The 19,989-nt window shown below is 33.5% G+C and overlaps 1 protein-coding gene across 1 annotated transcript in view; it reads right to left on the reverse strand.

Annotated features, from left to right (window-relative positions):
• Positions 1–1,891: 1,891 nt before the first annotated feature.
• Positions 1,892–19,989, reverse strand: part of antxr2a (ANTXR cell adhesion molecule 2a) — a 254,905-nt gene continuing 236,807 nt past the window's right edge. Inside the window, exon 17 of the mRNA XM_088629477.1 lies at positions 1,892–5,999. Within this exon, the coding sequence (XP_088485603.1) occupies positions 5,961–5,999 (39 nt within the window). The 3' untranslated portion in view covers positions 1,892–5,960. The remainder of the gene's footprint in view (positions 6,000–19,989) is intronic.

Here is a 19,989-nt window from a genome sequence, read left to right on the forward strand (position 1 = left end):
CTACGCATGCTGATGCAGCTACATACTTGAATTTCTTCACCACACTTGCTGACTTCCACTATTGCAGTCTGCATGAAGCTTGATAAGTCACTGAAAGAACTTGTCTCCACTGATTGCATGTCCCCCTGAGATGTTGCTCCACTATACTGGTGGTACAGTATTTCTGTGTTTTTTGTATTTTTGATTTGCACTTGGCCTTCATGGAATACTGTATATCAAAACTTTTCATCAATATACAAAATCTATATACTTTATTTTTCTAAAACCATACATGCACAGAGTGATAAATGTTTTTGATGCTCAAAAGATATAGATCAACTAAGGTAAGGTATATCATCAAAATAAAAATATATCTGAGAAGCAGATATACAGTACTGTACATCAAAGAAATTAGCATGTATGTAATGAGAAAAAGCTTACATTTACAGGAGAAGCAGAAGAGAGGCTTGTCCTTCTTGACATTAACAGTGTTCTTTGTTACAAGGTTTAGGAACTTCCTTTAAACCCTAATATAAAAATAGTCAGTGTATATAATGTATTGTACATGCTATGAAAAACATTTAGCCCTGCATAGTTCACACTTACAGGTCAGGAAGTGAAGTGTAACCCCAAAGGCCAGTTGTAGGTTGTGGGTGTTGTCAACAAGGCCCTAGTATTGGAAGAATGAGTTGCACTGGAACAGGTGTGACCCATGCAGGCAGTCTATCAACTATGGTGAGAGACTGGCAGCGACACATGAAAAGCAACTTTTAGTGTGAGATGAGTACCCAGTAAAGGGCCTACTCAATATACAGTACACTCTTTAAATAAATCACAGGCTTAGAAATCTGACAGTATCAGTCAACAATTCATGTCAGCACTCACTTAAAATAAGTGCTGTCAACCATCTTTTAGGCATTTAAGAATTTTGAACTCTGAATGCCCCTGTATACAGTATGTACATCATATACTATGGTATAAAATTAGCATTTAACCATCCTTCCTGTCTCATTTCCTTTGGTACTCTTCAGATGTAATAAAACTGAGCCCACTGCATTTTTAACAATCTCCGTTAAAAAGAAGTAAACTCTTTTAGTTTTAAAACAGGTCTTTACATTTTTTTGTGTAAAGATGACATACACTTGGTATATTCAAGGGGCCTAAAAGTCTTTTAAAAGTTTTGCTATAATTATGGCTAATCTGCTAATATTCAACTTTCCTTAATACCATCCCTTAATTTAAGATATTTAAATTGTACTAAATCTTTTTGTGTTACAGACTTTAGCTTTTTAACTGTTTCACTGCCTTTTATATAACTAAATATTCTAACTCATTTTAAAGCACAATTGCCTTCAACCATTTGCTTACAGAAAAATTCAGGAGAATAAATAGCATTCATAATTCTCTTTGAAAACAGACTTTGTAGTATTCTCTTGCATTACTATTTGTAGTGGGAGGTAAAAATGACCCATAAGTATTAAGAATACTTTCTTTCACAAAACAGGACATGTGGAAAAACGCAAATTCTCCACAAATTCTGGGAGGAAATTTTCAACATTGGGAAGTAACTGTTTCAGGTACCCATCATATACAGTTGGTGTTGGTTCATATACAGTAGCACACCATTTTGTAAAAAAATGCAGCAAGTTTGATTCTGGAAGGAATTTTTAAGAAAATTCACAATGTTCTAAACCTCAAAGAAAGAAAAATACCAAAAGGTGGGGACACATGAAAAGTGTAACAAATGTGCAGTTTATAAATTAACCAAGAAACTGAAGACGGACAATATTTAAATATGTTTCTTAAAATGCGCTTTATCAATGCATAACAAAAGAAATATAAATATTAACATATACTGTAGAGTCATTTTTCCATGGCAAAAACACATGAAAGAATTAACAGTAATATGAAATTATTTTGAAAAAAATATATTTTTCTTTTATTACATATCTCTTGGTCATATATAATTATATGGTGTATTTAAGCATTTTGCATGTATGCTACCAAGTAGATAAAGAAATTGATTAAATTTATATACAAGTTTAACAAACAGATAAAAAAACATAATAAACTATGTGTTATAATATCCATTCCATGAATTTGCTTCATGCTCTGAGCTGGACAAAAATAGCTGAGTAATCTGCTTAATTTATGATAGCGGTGATTAGGTTCAGCATATATTATATATTATATATTATTTTATAACTTTATAATTTGTGATGAATTACAGAGAGGAAACAGTCTGACGAATGCAAGACATTATAGATTCAGAACAGTTGCACTTTATTTTTAAAATTTTCTAGGAAAAGGCTTGAACAATATTAATGGTGCTGCGGATGAAAAAGATATCTGGCAATCAAAGATCTTATAGAAGAATAATAAGGTAATAAAATACATTTATTTTAAAATATACACATAAACCAAATTCAGAGTACTTAATCTATCAATACTATTTTGTGCACAGATTTATTTTCTCAATGCACTTTCTGTGAACAAACTGAAATGGTTGTCAGTTGATATCAGACTCTCCTCACTCCACATTTAATAACACTCTCAGGGTTATATGGTAAAATGCATCAAAATGATTGCATATTTAACTTCAAAAGATACCTATGCCTCTGTGGTCTTAAGAAACATATTTTGCTCTTAAGAAATACATCTATTTCCTGAATCTATGAGGAGAGAGGGTTAATGCATTTTTTGGTTAAATATAAACTTGAAGGTGATGAGAAACACCTTATCTCAGCATGGACGTAATAGAAAAACAGTAGGTATACAATGCATATTTTACTAAATGGGAGACCTAATTTCAAAGCTACTGAATCCTTACAAGGTTTTTGTGCATACTGTGCCCTCCGGTGCCATGCATTACAGGGATGCCTGACCAGTCTCAATAGTGCAATATATGCATCTTTCGTTTTGAAACATATAATTACATCCTCCTGTCTAGCCTTATAAATCTTTTTGAGGCCAATTAAAGACTGCCTTTAGCATGCTTTTTCAAAAAGGGGACAATTGCAGAGGGTAGTGCGTCTGCTCCTCATAAATAGGTTTGCAGATAACAAACACATCAAATAAATTAAGAGGATAATGTATCTTCTTTTAACAGTCAACAAAAGTGTGCATGGCTATAATGAGCAGGGGCTTCCACTAACATGAAGGTTACATTTAACCTTCATCCAAATAAATAAGTAATTTTAAACAGGAGGAATAAATCCCATTTTGATTTTTGTTTTCCAAATATATTTGAGTTGCAGCACCACAATTTCATACATTGCAAGCTTCAACTTGTTTAAAACTAAAATGTCATTGAAAATTAGAAAGAATAGGGAAAATGAGACAAGTCAGACTGGCAAACAAGAACTGCACTATAAAAAACAATAAGTTTTAAAATTTCAATGCTTTAAAGATAAGCCAATCATTTAAAGTAATATTTACATAAGCTTGCAAACAATCTTAAAACTTATTGCAGTTCCAATATTGTGTATTACAAAAGTGATCTCTCACAATGATACATTACTTTACCCATTATTATCCATTATATTATATGTACCTTTGACAAACTATCACATACTGTAAGTACATCCTACAAATACCCTTTTGTCTTTCATGTAGTGCATCAGCAAAGAACAAGACAGCCAAGATCAAAAGTATTGTATACACAAAACATGGTTTTGTGTAAACAAGGAGAAAACAAAGAAGAAAGAAATAATATACTAATGAGACAATGTATTACAAAGACAAAAAACCTTCTATTTTATTTTTTTGTGTGAATTTAACCAAGTAAAGTAAAATGACTATATACCGTAACTGCAGGTTCTGTCTAATCATGGGTTTCAAAGGTACATTGAAGCACGCACTATGTACACCTACATGTTTAATAAATATTAAACTAATTTAAATTTTAAAAAATCTAGGCTAAAAATCTAGAAAAATAGGGTTTTTGCATTTCTATAACATTATAGAATAAGAAGCTGTTTCGATTTTGGTGGCTTATGTAGAAACAACATAGCCAATTAGCCTAATATTTTAGGTGAAATGTCATTGGGATGGAGAGCTGTGTTGTGAATCGTATGTAAATAGCTCATTAATAGAGGTTATTAACAGCCTTATGCTTTCAAGTTAAAAAGCATAAGAGAAAAAGAAATAACTATACACAATTTCTTTATCCATCTAAGCAAGCAGGTTTTATGTGATTGTCATAAATGAAAGTTAAGCGCAAGATTACACAAGTGGAAAGCTATATGTAAAAAATAAAATAAAATATTTTCCAGCAGCCTCACAGATTTAAAAGTTGACCAAGATAATTATTTATGTCCCCTGCAATTTTCGATGAAGAGCACAAAAGAATAATTAGACCAGGACGTTTTGCAACGCTCTTCCCATCTCGCGCACTTGCATGCCCACCAAATGTGAAATGTTCGCCTATTCCCCTCAAACATGATGGTTGTTGAACTTATTTTTAGTGTCATTTGATAAGCTTCCCTGCTTGCAGAGAGACATCCCACTGACCCAGCCACTGGTCATTGTCTATACCATTTCACATCAAAGCAGGCGCGCTTTGTCAGGTTTCGACTCGAATATCCATTTTGCATCTGAAGTACCGTATCGAAAGTGACTAGATCGTTCGAGCCTTTTTCTTCAGCTGCTGCCTTCTTCCTCCCCCACAGTGTTTCCGCTCACACTAACATCATTTGGGACTGTCAACGTGACAGGGCGGTTGAAAATGTTACAACAAATATGTATCGGACATTGTTTTTGTAAGGCTCCGTGCGGCCATGAATAGAATTTGAGGAAAATGAATAATAGTGTGCACTTTCTTCTCCGCTTTTTTATTCTAAGCTTGTCTCAATGCTACCAAGACATGGTGCTACTCAAAATCTGGATAATGCAAATACAGTAATAGGTCATTCAATGTCAAAAGGCATAAAAAAGATGAGCAAAATCTTCACAGGCTGCTGCTTGCTGTTGCCTTTAATTATATTAATTAAACTTTGAGATTCTCATGCAAAGAGAGTTGCTGGATTGTGACGCAGAGGAGCCCTTGGAGATTTGAAGTACTAGAGGTGCCAGCATTGACACTGCTGAATTAGTACTAAAAAGTCTAAAAACTGATAGATGTGTTTACAGATCATGATGCCTTATGTGTTACTGAAGTGAAAATGAATTAAAAAAATAGAAAAAAACACAAGCAACCACGTCAAGGACTTGAAGCATCACTCCCTTAAACCTTGCCAAGATCTTTGGATACACGCTGTCTTACTGTAGAATAACGCTCTATTAATTTTTCTGTCCCGAGTGTATAATGAAAGAAAGGTGTCTTCAAAAACTAAAGGGCAAAGTCTCGCTGCTTTCAATACCTTGGGGCGTCCTGTCTACATTTTGTCATGCGTGTGCACTTTTCAGTGTTAAAATGACAAGATCTGCAGTCAGAAAGCTCCCGCTAGGCATTCAACGATAGTGGAGTTAGAAAGATTTTGTGATGAGACATCGCCAAAAGGCAATGGACTTTTGCACTTGTTAGGCCCATTGGGATTATTTTTATTTCCACGCCAACGGCAACCAGCTTCATTCGCTCTGTTTTTTTTTTTTAAATAGCTGCCGTCTGTGTCCATGAAATTAGGTTTTTCACAGAAGGCACAATATGGTCAGAATATGTTAAGACTTTGGTGTGCACAAAATGCTAACCACAACTGAGTGGCAAAAAATAAAACATACTGTAAATATTTATTTTAATACAATTTAAAAAATAAGATAAAATGAAATAGGTCAATAAAATATAAAGATTTCATAAGGTGCTTTACAATGCATTGCTATTATTAAAGACCTTGCATTCTGAGGTAAAGGGATCCTAATGCCTTTTGAAGTGCACAAAATGGAGGAAAGCAAAAGTGGTTTTTGTGAAGTCCTATGAAAACTACAATCTTCTGTTGTCTTCAGTAGGTAGTATCTTGTATTTAAAAGGTCCAGGTGCTTGTCATCTACTGTGTTTGAACACGACTGAAATTTATACATCGGCCCTAAAAGGAAGAAAGAAAAAGAGGATATTATCCGCAAAATGACTAAAAAATAGTATATAAAATCACTAATCATCATAATCAACATGGAATTTTCGTTTCTGTATATCAATGGTTTTATACAGTGACATCAAATAAACGTTTTAAATTAAAAATATTAAAATATCATTATAAATAGGATGTAATTTACCTTAAGGTTATGAAAATTAAAGTTTACTTTTGTAGATGTTAAAAAATAGATCCCAGTTTTAAGATGATATGATGTATAATAACTCATAAAGACACATTGTACCACAAAATACATTTTGCCTGTTTGCAGATGAACTGTTGATACATTTTATACATTTCTTCACAAAAATGAACAATTGTGCACATACTTTAATATTTTTAGTATAAGTACAAGCAATATTTATAATAATGGTGTTACCATAATTACCACCATCTCCAAAAATACATTAAATGTGTCTGTTTAAAGAGCACTACATTTGGAATAAAATGTACAAAAACGGAACAAAATGTGTGTTATTTTAATCATTTAGCTTTATTCAGACATCTTATCTTTAAACATTTCAATTTTGCATGTGTCCTCACGGGACTGCACATCCTATACCGGAGGTAAACGCTGTTCCAGACATATGAGACAGAACAGAATAGCTGTCTATGCCTCTATAACTTCTAAGCTGAGTGGCAAAAAGAGGGAGCTCTAGCACTGCTTATATCCATTGAGAGGAACACCTACTGCTTAACGATGTAAATAATGTCTGAGGCAGTCTTTCAATACTGTCACATTAACTGAGAATAAAAAAATCTGATAAAATCATTATTATTAACACTGCTACTATTATTATTCATAGATGTATTAATAGTAGTGGCAGGTTGTAACAACAAAACTGGACATTATTTCTTGCCTATGAGTATTTATTTATTCAGCATTTAAACTGACAAAAGTACAACCAAATAAGCCACTTTGTGAATTTGAATTAGTGCATTACTCCCTGATTCCTATGGTAGCAGGCTTTACTGCGTCTCCTAAGCTCTTCATTGTATACCCTCTGCATTTAATCTTACATGGTAAACAAATAAGGCACATCAGATGCTGTTTTGGCCACAAACACCAGAGTGGATAAGTTCACTGGATTTTCAGCATTAAGTCTAGAGATTCAAATCTGTCCTAGGCACAACGGCTGAAAAATCATTATGGTGTGAAGGCTATGCAGGTGTGACACAATACGTTTAGATCCATTCCTGCTCCCCAGTGCTTAGAAAACTAGTACTGATCTGGCAACCTGAGCTGAAACAAGGCCATGCTTAACAGAAGCAGAAAAATGACTGGCACTGCCCACCTGTGCTACAACAATAGAAGGACAATGGTCTATAAGTCAACTTTAATGGCTCTGCAATTTTCTCAAATAAATGAATGGGTGGATGAATGAAGGAAAAGGAAATGTCTTAATTTTTTCAAGTGCATTTACATTAAAGTCATTTTGTCTCTGCTCTTTAATAATGTAAGTATTATGTTTAATCATTTTAAATAATTCTACATATATTAAAAGAAGGAAACCCAAAATAATTCCATTTACATGGTACAGTATGTATTTATAAAAAATAGTCTTAACACTTTTAATAACAATTGTTACAGGTATCTTTTGTAGAGATTCACAGCTGCATTACTGTGTGTAATAATTAAATATATTACAAAATCCACAACTGAATCCAACTCGATTCAGTATAAAAAGTTTCCCAATCTCTGCCATAAATCAGTCAATGGTGTTATGTTCTCATTTCTTTTTTACAAACTAAAGTTAAATCTTTCCTGTTAATCAGCCACTTAATTTATGAATCAAATTTAAATATATATATAAGATACAAAGCTCTTAAGACAAAAAAAACAAAAAAACATATAGTGTGTATTTTTAACTTTACACCTGCAGACACAATTACAAGTACAGAGGAAATATTATTAGCATAATCACACAAATAATCCTGAAAAACACCCAACAGTATTTTTTCTATCTTATACTTAATTTTTACCTACCATACTTCAACTGTGAAAACTTTAAATTCAACAAAGCTTAAATGATTAGTATTAATACAGCTGGCATTAAGACTTGGAAGTAGTCCAGAGAACAAATTTGAGTGGTGCTTCATTTGATCATTTTTTTCTTTTTTCCCCTAACATCCTTACAATGTGATATTTAAGCCAAAAGCTTTAAACAAATTATTTTACATTGCAAATTCTTGTCTTACGTACTTCTGAGACATGTTCTAGCGTTGGTGCGACTTAAACCATATGCTATGTTTGAAGTGCTTTCTGAAGGTATAACTTATTTTCTTTCTCCCCAAATTAACATGTGAGTCAAGACAACACATACTGTATATAACTTAGCTTGGGAATTGTGCTACCTGTTGCAGATGTCCTGCTCTCCTTAAAACACTTTATGCTTTCACATTTGGCAGGAACACTTGCAATAGGCTTAGAGCTAACCAAGCGGAAGTAATCAAGGTTGTGTGAATATATATAGCATCTACTGCTAAAACTCTGACAGGCAACTGCTTTTTATCCATTCTCTTCATTTTTATGGTTATAAAGCAGACATATTACAAAATATAGCTAAATACATTTTTGCACTATATCTTTTTGAGGCAGTATTGTTCTCGATCATATGTTTATGTTTAGTCATATACTGTACTTCTGATAAATTAATCAGAGGTGTACATAAAAGAATCTAATAAATAAGCAAACTAATAAAATAATGCTATTTGCTATATTTATTTTTACATTAAAATGATTACATTATCCTTAGAGAACGAATAAAAAACTACTGCAGAGACTGGATCTAGTAGAAACAATGAAAACATTTCATATGAAGTCACTTATAAGAACATAATAAAGGACATTAGGAACATGGGATGCTTGTATTTTAATTGTTGTTTCAAAAGATCTGTTTACTCCTTTATTAAAGTATGACACATAGTCAATTTCAACCACATTACTTGACAGATGCCCACTATACATTTTTATAACTATGTGTTATAAAATAAAAAAACAAGCTTAAACTTAACTTCCATTTGTCTTTCCAGTTCCTTGTGCTCCTCCTGAGTTTACTTGGTCAATGTCTTTTAGGATTCAGAATATCGGAATCAAGTCCACATCTCATCTTCGCCGCTCTAAAGGTTTAGTTCATTTAGTTTGTCTTGCTTGAAATTTAAATCAGGCCAGTAATAAGTCTGATTGCTCGATTTCCTACTGTCTCCGGAGCACTAAAAACTTTCTTGCAGTGTAGTAGACAAAACTGAATATACCATTCTAATAATTAATTGCAGTATTTTACCATAATTGTCTTTAAATTCTATACTCATAAAAATACAGTATATCCAAAGCATTTTGTGGCTTTTTGTTATTGTTACCTCTACTATGTTGAAACTATGATCTACATAAAATTCTAGTTTTAGATCTATACCATTCATTCGGTATCTGAAAGTCAAATTTCATCTTCCTGCCTGCATTACCTTGTACTTAGATGAGTTGAGTTTCATTTAAAAGGTGTCCTTCTAGTACTGAATTTTGTATTTTTGTATTGCTTGAAATGTTGCTAAACTATTTGTAACACCACCTATTTTCAAATCTGACAGGTTTGCTCACTTATTTTAGAGTAGTTCACTGGTTTTGATCATATAATAATGACTGTCAACAATGTGTGACAGAATAATGTTGTATACTAATTCTGTCATCCAAACTACTTTCTTTAATTACACAAGATCATGTTTTATTTAAAAATCTATTTTCTCTACTTACTAGTTTAGTTGAATAAAAGTAAATATTGCAGCTATAGTTATGTTATGATACACTTAATGACATACTGTAAATAGTCATGAATGGTATAAAAATAAACATAAAATGAAAAATATCAAACTGGTAGCAGCCATTTATTCTACCTAAAGTCCCATTTTATCACACTCCTCTAGATGTTGTTCAGTTGCTATTTCCCTTCATAATTCCATAAATGTGGCTCCTGGATTGTCTTACAGAAGTATTCTGCTTGGTGTGAAAATTAGGTTCTGCTGATCTTCCACAGGGCATAATTTAGACACTAGAAGAACAGGATAGAGTGTCATAATGACAAGCTTTAAAAAAGAGCTGTGCACTCATAATTCATAAGGATGGAAGAATCCCAGTTGATGCAATATTTACAACAGAACCTCTTCTGTAAATATCACTGGCTTAAATTGAGTACTTCTGTATAAATAAAGTGGCATATGATCAGCAATCAAACTCAGATGACTCAAGGACTGACCTGAGTCAGAAATGCCTTTTAATCTAGAGCCTGCAATAACATTTTATGCTGGCTGGCGGTGTCACACTGTTTACAGATTGTTCATCACTGGCTCACATTTCCGCAATGACAAGAGAATATTTTTACTGTGTGGAGGAGGGAAAGCTAGTCAGCTCCACCTGGCCACCATGCCACATATATCATGCAGTGATAACAGGCAAGCAGCATGTGCTGACATATCTGTTACAGGTTAAATAGGCAAGGCACAGCCACGGATGCAGCATTTAGAAGCTGACATCACAGGTTGCCTTCTACTGCCAGATTCCTAAATCCACATAGGAAATTTAGGCATGAAAGTTCTTGTATTCTTTTAATATAATATTCCCCAAAAAAATATTGACAACCCTGTTTAAACAAAGACAGTTTAAATAATGCTATGAATTCAGCTTGATCACTGACAAATATACAGTATCTTCAGTACCTGTATATGATGCTATGGGATTCTATAATGGCAGAATGCATCATTACAAATGATGTTTCTGAATGGTGTTACAATTCACATTTCTAGAAAATCCACAAAATTAAATGCATAAGCTTTAATATCTTTCTCGAAGCAGCTACTTTGTAACATAAAAAATAATAATTTTTAAGATTATTGGATATCCACAATTACCTTAACTGTCAACAGAATATGTTACAATGCCTTAAAATAGCATTAGATAAAGCAATGCACAAAGCAGGCAGCACAATATAAAATGACTGATGAATCAATTCTTTTGAATGCAACTCTAATGTTTAAACATTTTCAGAGCTTATGTGTTTTCTGGGATAAAAAATAGAATTTAATATTTATTTTGTTGAAATAAAGTACTATTCTACTCTTTAGACAGTACACAGTAGATATAACAACATTTTCAAATCAGATTTCTAGTTCTGCCATGGAAACAGAGTGAAGGTCCCTGTGGGTTTCTATGCTCATCTAGACTCTTATAACCTCACAGATGTTAAGATCATATACTGTATAATGAAAATGAGTTTTTATATCTAGTCAAATCTTCTTTTTTTTAACCAGCAGCCATATCACTCTGCAACTCACAACTGACAACCCACTAAAAATAAGCAGGTGCGAGCCCGGTCAGTACCTAGATGGGAGACCTCCTGGGAAAAACAAAGGTTGCTGCTGGAAGATGTATTATAGGGGCCAGTAGAGTGCGCTCACCCTACAGTCTGTGTGGTCCTCATGCCCCAGTATAGTGACGAGGACACAAAACTTTAAAAAGGCGCCGTCCTTCAGATGAGACGTAAAACTGAGGTCATCTGTGGTCATTAAAAATCCCAGGGTGTTTTTTTTAAAGAGTAGGGGTGTTAACCTGGCATCCTGGCCAAATTTCCCATTGGCCTTAATCAATCATGGCCTCCTAATAATCCCCATCTATGAATTGGCTTCCTCACTCTGTTCTCCTCCCCACTGACAGCTGATGTGTGGTGAGCGTATTGGTGCACTATGGCTGCCGTCACATCATCCAGGTGGGTGCTGCACATTGGTGGTGGTGCAGTCCCCAATACCTGTAAAGCACTTTGAGTGGAGTGTGCAGAAAAAGGGCTATATAAGTGCAAGGAATTATTATTATTATTATTATTATTATTTTTGCTGTTGTATTGCTGCAAATGGATCAACTGTATTGCTTTCGGGAAGGTTTAACTACATTTTTATCAAGTTTAGGTTTCAAATGTATTCCTTTTTGAGTCACCCTCAGGTTTGCACAGTATTTTGAAAGACTCAGCCTTAACCATTTTTTTCCAAGAACAAAATGAGAAATAATCTTTACAATGAAGTAAAATTACACTGAACTATTATCATTAAGAACTCTATATATAAAAATGAGTGAACATCTTAATTCATTTCTGACAAGAAGCTAAAAATAAACTCTGTTTGTTTGCAGGTCTGGGGACAAGTAATGTCTTGTGAAACTAAATAAGTGAACAGCACTATCTGCAGCTGTTTCCTGCTCTGCATCCTGTGTCTTTTCCCTTGGTTTTGTCAAAGTAAGTGCACATCGTTGCCAGCTAAAAGCTCTGGGCACTATCCCTGGCTGTTCCTGAGCTGACTTCCAGAGAAATGCCAGTCGTTCTGGCCAAGGCGAGCTCACAGACGGTGCAGAAGGCACAGATGGCACTAATGCACGAATGGAATCCAGCAGAGGGAAAAAATGGTGCCACACAAGAGCAGGTTCCAAATAACTGCAGTGTACGCAGTCAAGCTCAGTAAATACCAAGGTTAATGCCACAGCACTCCGGCATAAAGAATTTAAAACTATAAAATAATAATAAGAAAAAAATAAATGCTGTGCAGATAAGAGGTGGGTTAAATTTAAGATCTTATTCTTTCGAGTTCTCTAAGTGAAAAAGGAAATAAATGTAAAGTCATTTAGAACTACTGTATTTCAGTTTTGTCAAGGGGATTTCCATTCCAAAATTTTTAGGGATGATTTATTAGTGATCAACCCACATTAAATAATTAATATAAAGACTACTTCAAAACAGCACCCTTACATAAATATGTCATAGTTTATTTTATGTGGGTCAAATCTGGAAAGATGAAAATGCTTACCTCCATCAGTTTAACTAAAATAATGTAGCAATATGTAAGTATATGCTGTAAAAGCTGCAATATGTTTATAAACAAACATAGACATACATCATAAATAAGTTGATATTTAAGCAAAATAGATGGATGTGTACTCCTTTCATGATCTTCTTTTATTTCTAAAAGTGTACAAATGACAATATTTTATGAAAAGACATCAGCATTTGATACTTTACACAAAGTTCTAAATATGTTCATTGTAATCTTTGATTACTTTTAGACATTTGAAATTTAATATATATTCCCATAAATGAACTGCAACATCTGCATGTTATATGACAAAAATAACCTCAAGTAATTCCATTATAATTAGTTCTATCATGTTGATAAAACATATGCAAAACAATTTATTTTAAGTAAATATTTCAGTTAATGAGATGCACGAAAATCACAAAAAATAGCTCAAACAGAATGCATTTTTAATGATAAAAATCACTTTTTAAATTCCATGGTTAATCTGTGTGTAATTTTAAAGGACTAGGCATAGTGTCCATAGTGGCATAGTGAACTTTCAAGTCATAGTGAATTCCTCAATCCCCATTAAAGGACAATTCCTAAACCTGGTTACTACTGATTCAAAGCCTAGATGTGCTTCTTAGTTGGTAGAGCAAGACGCACTGACTGAGTGACATCAGGATTAGCATGAGTTAGGGCTCTGGCATCCTCCTCTGCCTGCACCACAGGGACTTCTGTGGCTGACTCGTCTTGTGGAGGAGTGTTAGTGCGAGTTGTGCCTGTTCTCCAGTTTGGCATTTAAACTTTGCTGTCTCTGTTTTTTTTCCCTAGTGTGAAAAGGCCTGAAACTGTATAGTCTCAGAGTACACCATGTGTGTGCTTTTGGGTCCCAAAAGTCAATGTGGGAGTTAAGCAAAGAGATGACTTGAACTTAAATGTTCAAAATTCACTGAAGCCACTAACACGAAAATAATAATAAAACAAAAATATAAAAGCAAATCAAATAGTGATCTGCAATCAACGAAACTATCAATCCCGGCCTGACCTACAGGTTCACAAATCAATCATTTGATTTAGGTCGTGTTGAGTTGATATACATGGATTATCATGCAACATCATCTTGTGGTAAATGTAAGTATTTTTATAATTATTTTTTTCTTTTTATTGTTGAACATTTATTTCTACCATCACACGCATTTTTAATTAGTGATAAGTGTATTCAAATTTCAATATACAGATGTAACCTTTCAAACCCTGTACCATGGGTTTCAACCTACAGAGGCTGCACTTTACCATGGCATGTGATTCACTGGCCAAAGATGATCAACTGGTGGCCTTTTGTGGTGCATTTGATGTTAGTGAAACAATTGCATAATTTAATCTCTCTACTGTGCATGTTTAAATCTGCTTAATATGGAATTTTACAACTAAAGGGGAATTTTGTTAGCTGAGAATAAAAATAACAGGAGTCTGTGAACATCATAAACCATATTAATTTAAGAATATAAATATATTATACAAACTGTACATGGCTGGTAGTGGTAGTTTAAATAAAAAAATACACCACAGTATTCCACTTTCTTTAGAAACATTTTATTTATCAAAGTCTTTCACTCAGTCATTTTTGACGTGCTTGTTCAGGCAATATTAAGTTGATATACTTTATAAAAAGCTATAATGTTTTAACCTTTTCTATGAATATTTGCGCTCATCACAGTATAAAAACGTGTACTTTTTAGAATCCGCTTAATAGGAAATATAATATGGAATCGCATATCTAAAGAAATTAATAATTATATTAATTTAAGGATCTAAATATTATAATTTATATAGCTCAATGTAATACTGTATTCCACCGTCTTTGTAAACATCTGCATCAATTTCTTGCCTATCAACCTGGAAGTCAGTGTTCGATTCCCTGTCAAGGCACCCGGTTTTCTTTGAACAAATAAAGTAGTATTTAAAAAAAAAATGAAGTAGTAAATATTATGTACATTTATTGACAATTTATTTTTATATATCACAACATGTTCAATAAATAAATTGAAAACATGAATGAGCAAATGTGAATACTGTCAACAGTGGGAGTAAAAAACAGTTCAACTGGATTAATTCAATTCAAAATACTGCATCCCAATGGGGCAATTCAAGACAAGCCTTTACAACAAGTCTTAAAATGAAATAGTTTATAGATTACAATTATAATCGAGAATAACAAAGCAATATTAAAAATACCACTGAAAACGAACTATAATAACGTATCTGATCGCTATTAACAATATTAAATTATTAATAATAACAATTTCAAACAGTATTTTGTTCAGGGTCATTTGTCATTGTTTTCACAACTTTCGCTTTCGTATTAAAGTGCTAAATTTTTGAGACAGGATGGTTCAGATGCCATTAACTTTGCAAACAAATGACACAGGGCCTTCAAACCAAAAGGCATTTTAAAGATCGCAATTTGTGAAAATTTTCTTTTATATAACTTTTATATCAACAACATCTAGTACCTGGTTCCATTTTCAGAAACCTTATTTTAAATAAAGCGGAACCCAGGTGTAAGTGAGTTCATAATGCAAGAATTACGATTCCTATGTATGCGAAACACCTGACCATACTGTACAAAGCAGAATAACACAAAATCATTGGGTTCAGCCTCTCCTTAAACTTGAGGAACTCTTTCTGTATTTCCTGTTTTTACTCAGATAAGAATAAACTACACATGGTATTAGTAATAGGTTTATTCCAATGCTGAAAAGAGAAGAGAGAAAAAACAATGTTTTGGCTGTGAAGCCTTCTTCAGGTGTGGCTTCACAGCTGAAATGTTGTGTTTTCTCTCTTCTCTTTTCAGCATGGAATAAATCTATTACTTGTTCTTTTGCAGATTACGCATGCTGACGCAGCTACCCACCTGAACTACATATGGTATTATTTTGACAGGAAGAAAGATGTTCAGTGCTCAATAGCTTTTTCATCACAGTACACATTATGTTACATTTTTTGTGCATTGGTGGAAGCATTATAAAATCTCTCAAAAATCTAAAAAAGTAACATAATACTGTAGGTTGTACCCCTGCCCGCCTGGATAAAGCGGTTAGAAAATGAATGGACTGGTGGATTTATACTTGTAAAAACATTCCAATTTAAATGCAATATGGAAGATTAGGAAATACACAATGTAAGCACTGAAAGCACTCCAAGGAACACCTTCTTAAAAGTAAAACTTGCATTTTGGCTGCGATTAAATGTAGACCTTTTCACACACTTCAATGTATGTTTCAGTGGCCTTTTCAATGCCACTTTAATATTCTAGATTATAATTAGAAAATATATATACAATTTTGTTTTAAGGCTTATTTTTACCCCTTCCATTGACAGTATCCACGTTTGCAAACTATTTCATGTTCATTATTAATACTATTAATAATATCTTCCGTATTGCATTTAAACATTTTTACAAATATACAAAAAAGGTGATACACAGTGTGACACCTATATAACTCTTCAGTTTACAGAAAAATTACCGCAGAGGCATACAACATTGTCATAACATAGTAAACAACAGACACTGGCTCACTTAAAGGTGTAACACATCTGTCTTCACTATCACGGTACGGTTTAGAAATACTGAATTAACAAGCTGTTCTCCTGCTACTGGCAATTGTAAAAATAACACTTCTTCCCACCTTTGTTTAACTTAAAGAATTCTGTAAAGAATTCCTTATTCACAAAACCATCACTTATAATAATTAATCCAGATACACACACTCAGAGTATAGTATATAGCCTAGTGCCACTACAATCGGAGCCAATCTTGCCAGAAACAACCTCCCAGTAAGTCTTTGCACCACGCAGTGCGGTAGAGTACAATATAGTTTAAAGTTTTTAAATTTAAAGTTAAATTTTTGGCTGATTACTGGGTCCTGAAATTTGGATTAAGACAAAATATAGATCTTCTGTAACCTGTAAACCTGAAAGAGGCACATCACATTCATAACAAGTTATAACAGTGAACTATTTTTATATACTGTACTCGGCTATGTAAGGAACAAACTGAAAGTAATGCTCTGATCGGTCTTTTAACCACTTGGGTGCAGCACGCTATATTACAGTCCATAAGTGTTTCATTGTCAATTACCACTATGGACAATAAAAGAAAAAATATGAATGTCAAAATGTTTCCAAAACATCCACATATGATATTTTAGCAGCTTAGTTACACAATTCTAATCAATATGACTATTAAGTGGTATTAAATCAGTACAACTTTTTTTTACAATAACAGCAAGTGGTGTTCTTACTACATATTCTTAGAAAAGGATAAACCATTATAACATTTATGAAGTACAGTATATAAACTTTATAATGTTGGAACAAGCATTTTAAAACCATTACACACTGTAAGTCACCACATTAAAGACTTTCATGCATAAGATATTTATTTAAGGTGGAATACTGGTAGCTACCACTACCATCTACTGTGTGTACATTAGGTATGTATTCCTTTTTACTACTGTTTTTATTTTCCACTACCAAAATTTACCTTTGTATTTTTTCTATGTGGATGAAAGAGGCACATCATGCTCACAAGCTACAGTATAATAATAAACTCTTTTTATATATCCAACTGAACAATCTTTCTTTTATAAAATATACTTACTTTTTAATTAGTTTAATATTTAACATGTTGTAATACACGGTTTAAAATTAATAAGTCTAAACAGTATACAACTTAAATTATACTGTATAATTGGAAATACATCGTCCCTCAGCATTGACCAGGATGCAAAACCAGGCGTTTTCTGGCGACAACCCAAATGCTCCACAAGCCACGTTAAGCTTTCACTGCTCCACCTGGCGGTTTTACAAGGTAGTGCAGTCCCACAACTGAGTATTGTTAGAAAGTACTGCTGTGCAAAGTACTGCAATATCCCCCACGCATTCTGAATGGATGGATTTGAATTATGAGTATCATGCATTTACTGAAAATTTAACATTTACTTTTTGTCACACAATAACCCATTATACTGTTATCTATAAGATAATGTCTTTTGTGATTGATGAAATCACCATTTCACCATCAATAGTAGTATAATTTAATGTATTTCTACACAATGTTACATCTTATTTCTGTTAAACTCAATGTTTTGAGATGAAAGTTTTGCTCACTTTATATAAGATTGGATTGAATTGAATTAATTGAAAAAAAAAATGCATTTTTCAAAAATCATTCTTTTGGTAAATTACAAATTCCTATCTGAATACAACACAAAATAAGGGATATTCAGTGTATTAGCATTATTAAATAATGATGATAAAATGTCTATAATTTTCTGTACTACAGATGCAGCCATTCAAAATGGGTGAGGTATTTCGCGGCATACCGCGACACGCCCACCGGGCTATCACGCGGTATCACGTGTGTCACGTGACTAACTATTCGGCGTCGCCTTGTAAAACCGCCAGGGGGAGCTTAACCTCTCATGTACAGCATTCGAGCCTTTAATTTTGAACTGTGTATTACAGCATGTTAATCATCAGTCATTCAAATGTTGGTATATTTTATGAAAGCAAGATTGCTCAGTTGGACAAAAGTACACAACCTACCTTTATCAGAGATATTTATGCATCAAAGCCTTTACTGAAGATATTACTTATAGTATTAATAATGGATGACTTTGGACAAGCTGTATACTCAAAGTATAATTTCTTTAGCACATTTGTACAAGCACTTGGAATCTGTCCAAGCCATACTTTGTCAGGCATTTTGTTTTACTTCAACGGGCATAAAAACTTCCTTGCTTTTAACAGGGCGTTTCATAATTTCTAACTACGAAAATGATTTAAAATGCGACACCTATCATGAAAAGAAAAAAATACACACCAGTATTCCATTTCTCCCTAAACATTGTAAGCTTCGAAGTCTTTAACTAACGTGATACCGGAGTCAACAAGCATACTTTTAGAATTTGATTAAAAGGGAATATAATATGGAATCGCGTATCTCAAGAATTTAATAACGGTATGATTATATCCGTGTACTGCGGCAGGGCTGTGTAGGGCTGTTTCGCCTGCCTGCTTATGCGAGCTGTCTTGTAGCCTACTGGTCTAGGTGCGTGACTACCAACTGGCAGGTTGTGTGTTCGAATCCAGCTGGTGCTGGACCTTTCAGTTTTATTTATTTATTTTTTAATCGCGTAACATAAACATATTACCGTATGCAAACTGTACTGTATACAATATGTATATGTATATTTAATGTCTTAACTGTGCCCGTTTAAGTATTGAATATTCATATCTAATTTTACCACTGAAGGGAAATCTTAACATAAACATACAGTATATGGCTGGTCTCGGTACTTTAAAGAAAAAAATACACACCAGTATTCCATTTCTCCCTAAACATTGTAAGCTTCGAATGAAACCACTAAATAAAGACATAAATATAGAAATCTTAAGATTTGTTTTATTTAATGTTGGTAGCAGGATGAACTGTCAGAGTGTATATTTTGTCGCAAAGTTGCTACAAGATGGTAACAGTGAAAAAGGTATTTAGAAATGAGTTATTTCAAGATGAAAAAGAAAACATACACGAAACATGGTTTCATTACGACCAGAATCGGTCTTGAGATATTTTTAACTTGATTTACAGTATTTGAGAGGTATGTCTTAACACCGATACTACAGTGCTTAAGTACTGCTCACGTATATGTTTCTAGGTTTATATTATGCATTTCATACGGTCAAATTACTTTTGAGCAACTAATAAGAAGCGCGAAACGGTATGCGTTTTAGTTTCGTTTTGTGCTGGAACCCATGGATTGATTAGAGATATCAAGTACATACAAGTCATTTTTTAAATGTTGTAGTTCGACTTGAAAAAATGTTACGAGTACATCATCTATCAACAATTACACAGGTTCTGTTTCCATATTGCGGATTTTGGTTAGGTACAGTATTATCAAATCCAGTGGCGCTGTGTGTTACTTTACTCATGTCCCATGTCACATGGTCTGTGATTGAAACCTGTAAAACCGGTTTAATTCGTCACAGCCAGCACTCTTCAGGTGTGAGGGTCTTCTGCTCAGAATGAAACGCTAAAATGTTTGTTTAT

Source organism: Lepisosteus platostomus, chromosome 4 (assembly GCF_059453375.1).
Source record: "Lepisosteus platostomus isolate fLepPlt1 chromosome 4, fLepPlt1.hap1, whole genome shotgun sequence".
Taxonomy (NCBI): domain Eukaryota; kingdom Metazoa; phylum Chordata; class Actinopteri; order Semionotiformes; family Lepisosteidae; genus Lepisosteus; species Lepisosteus platostomus.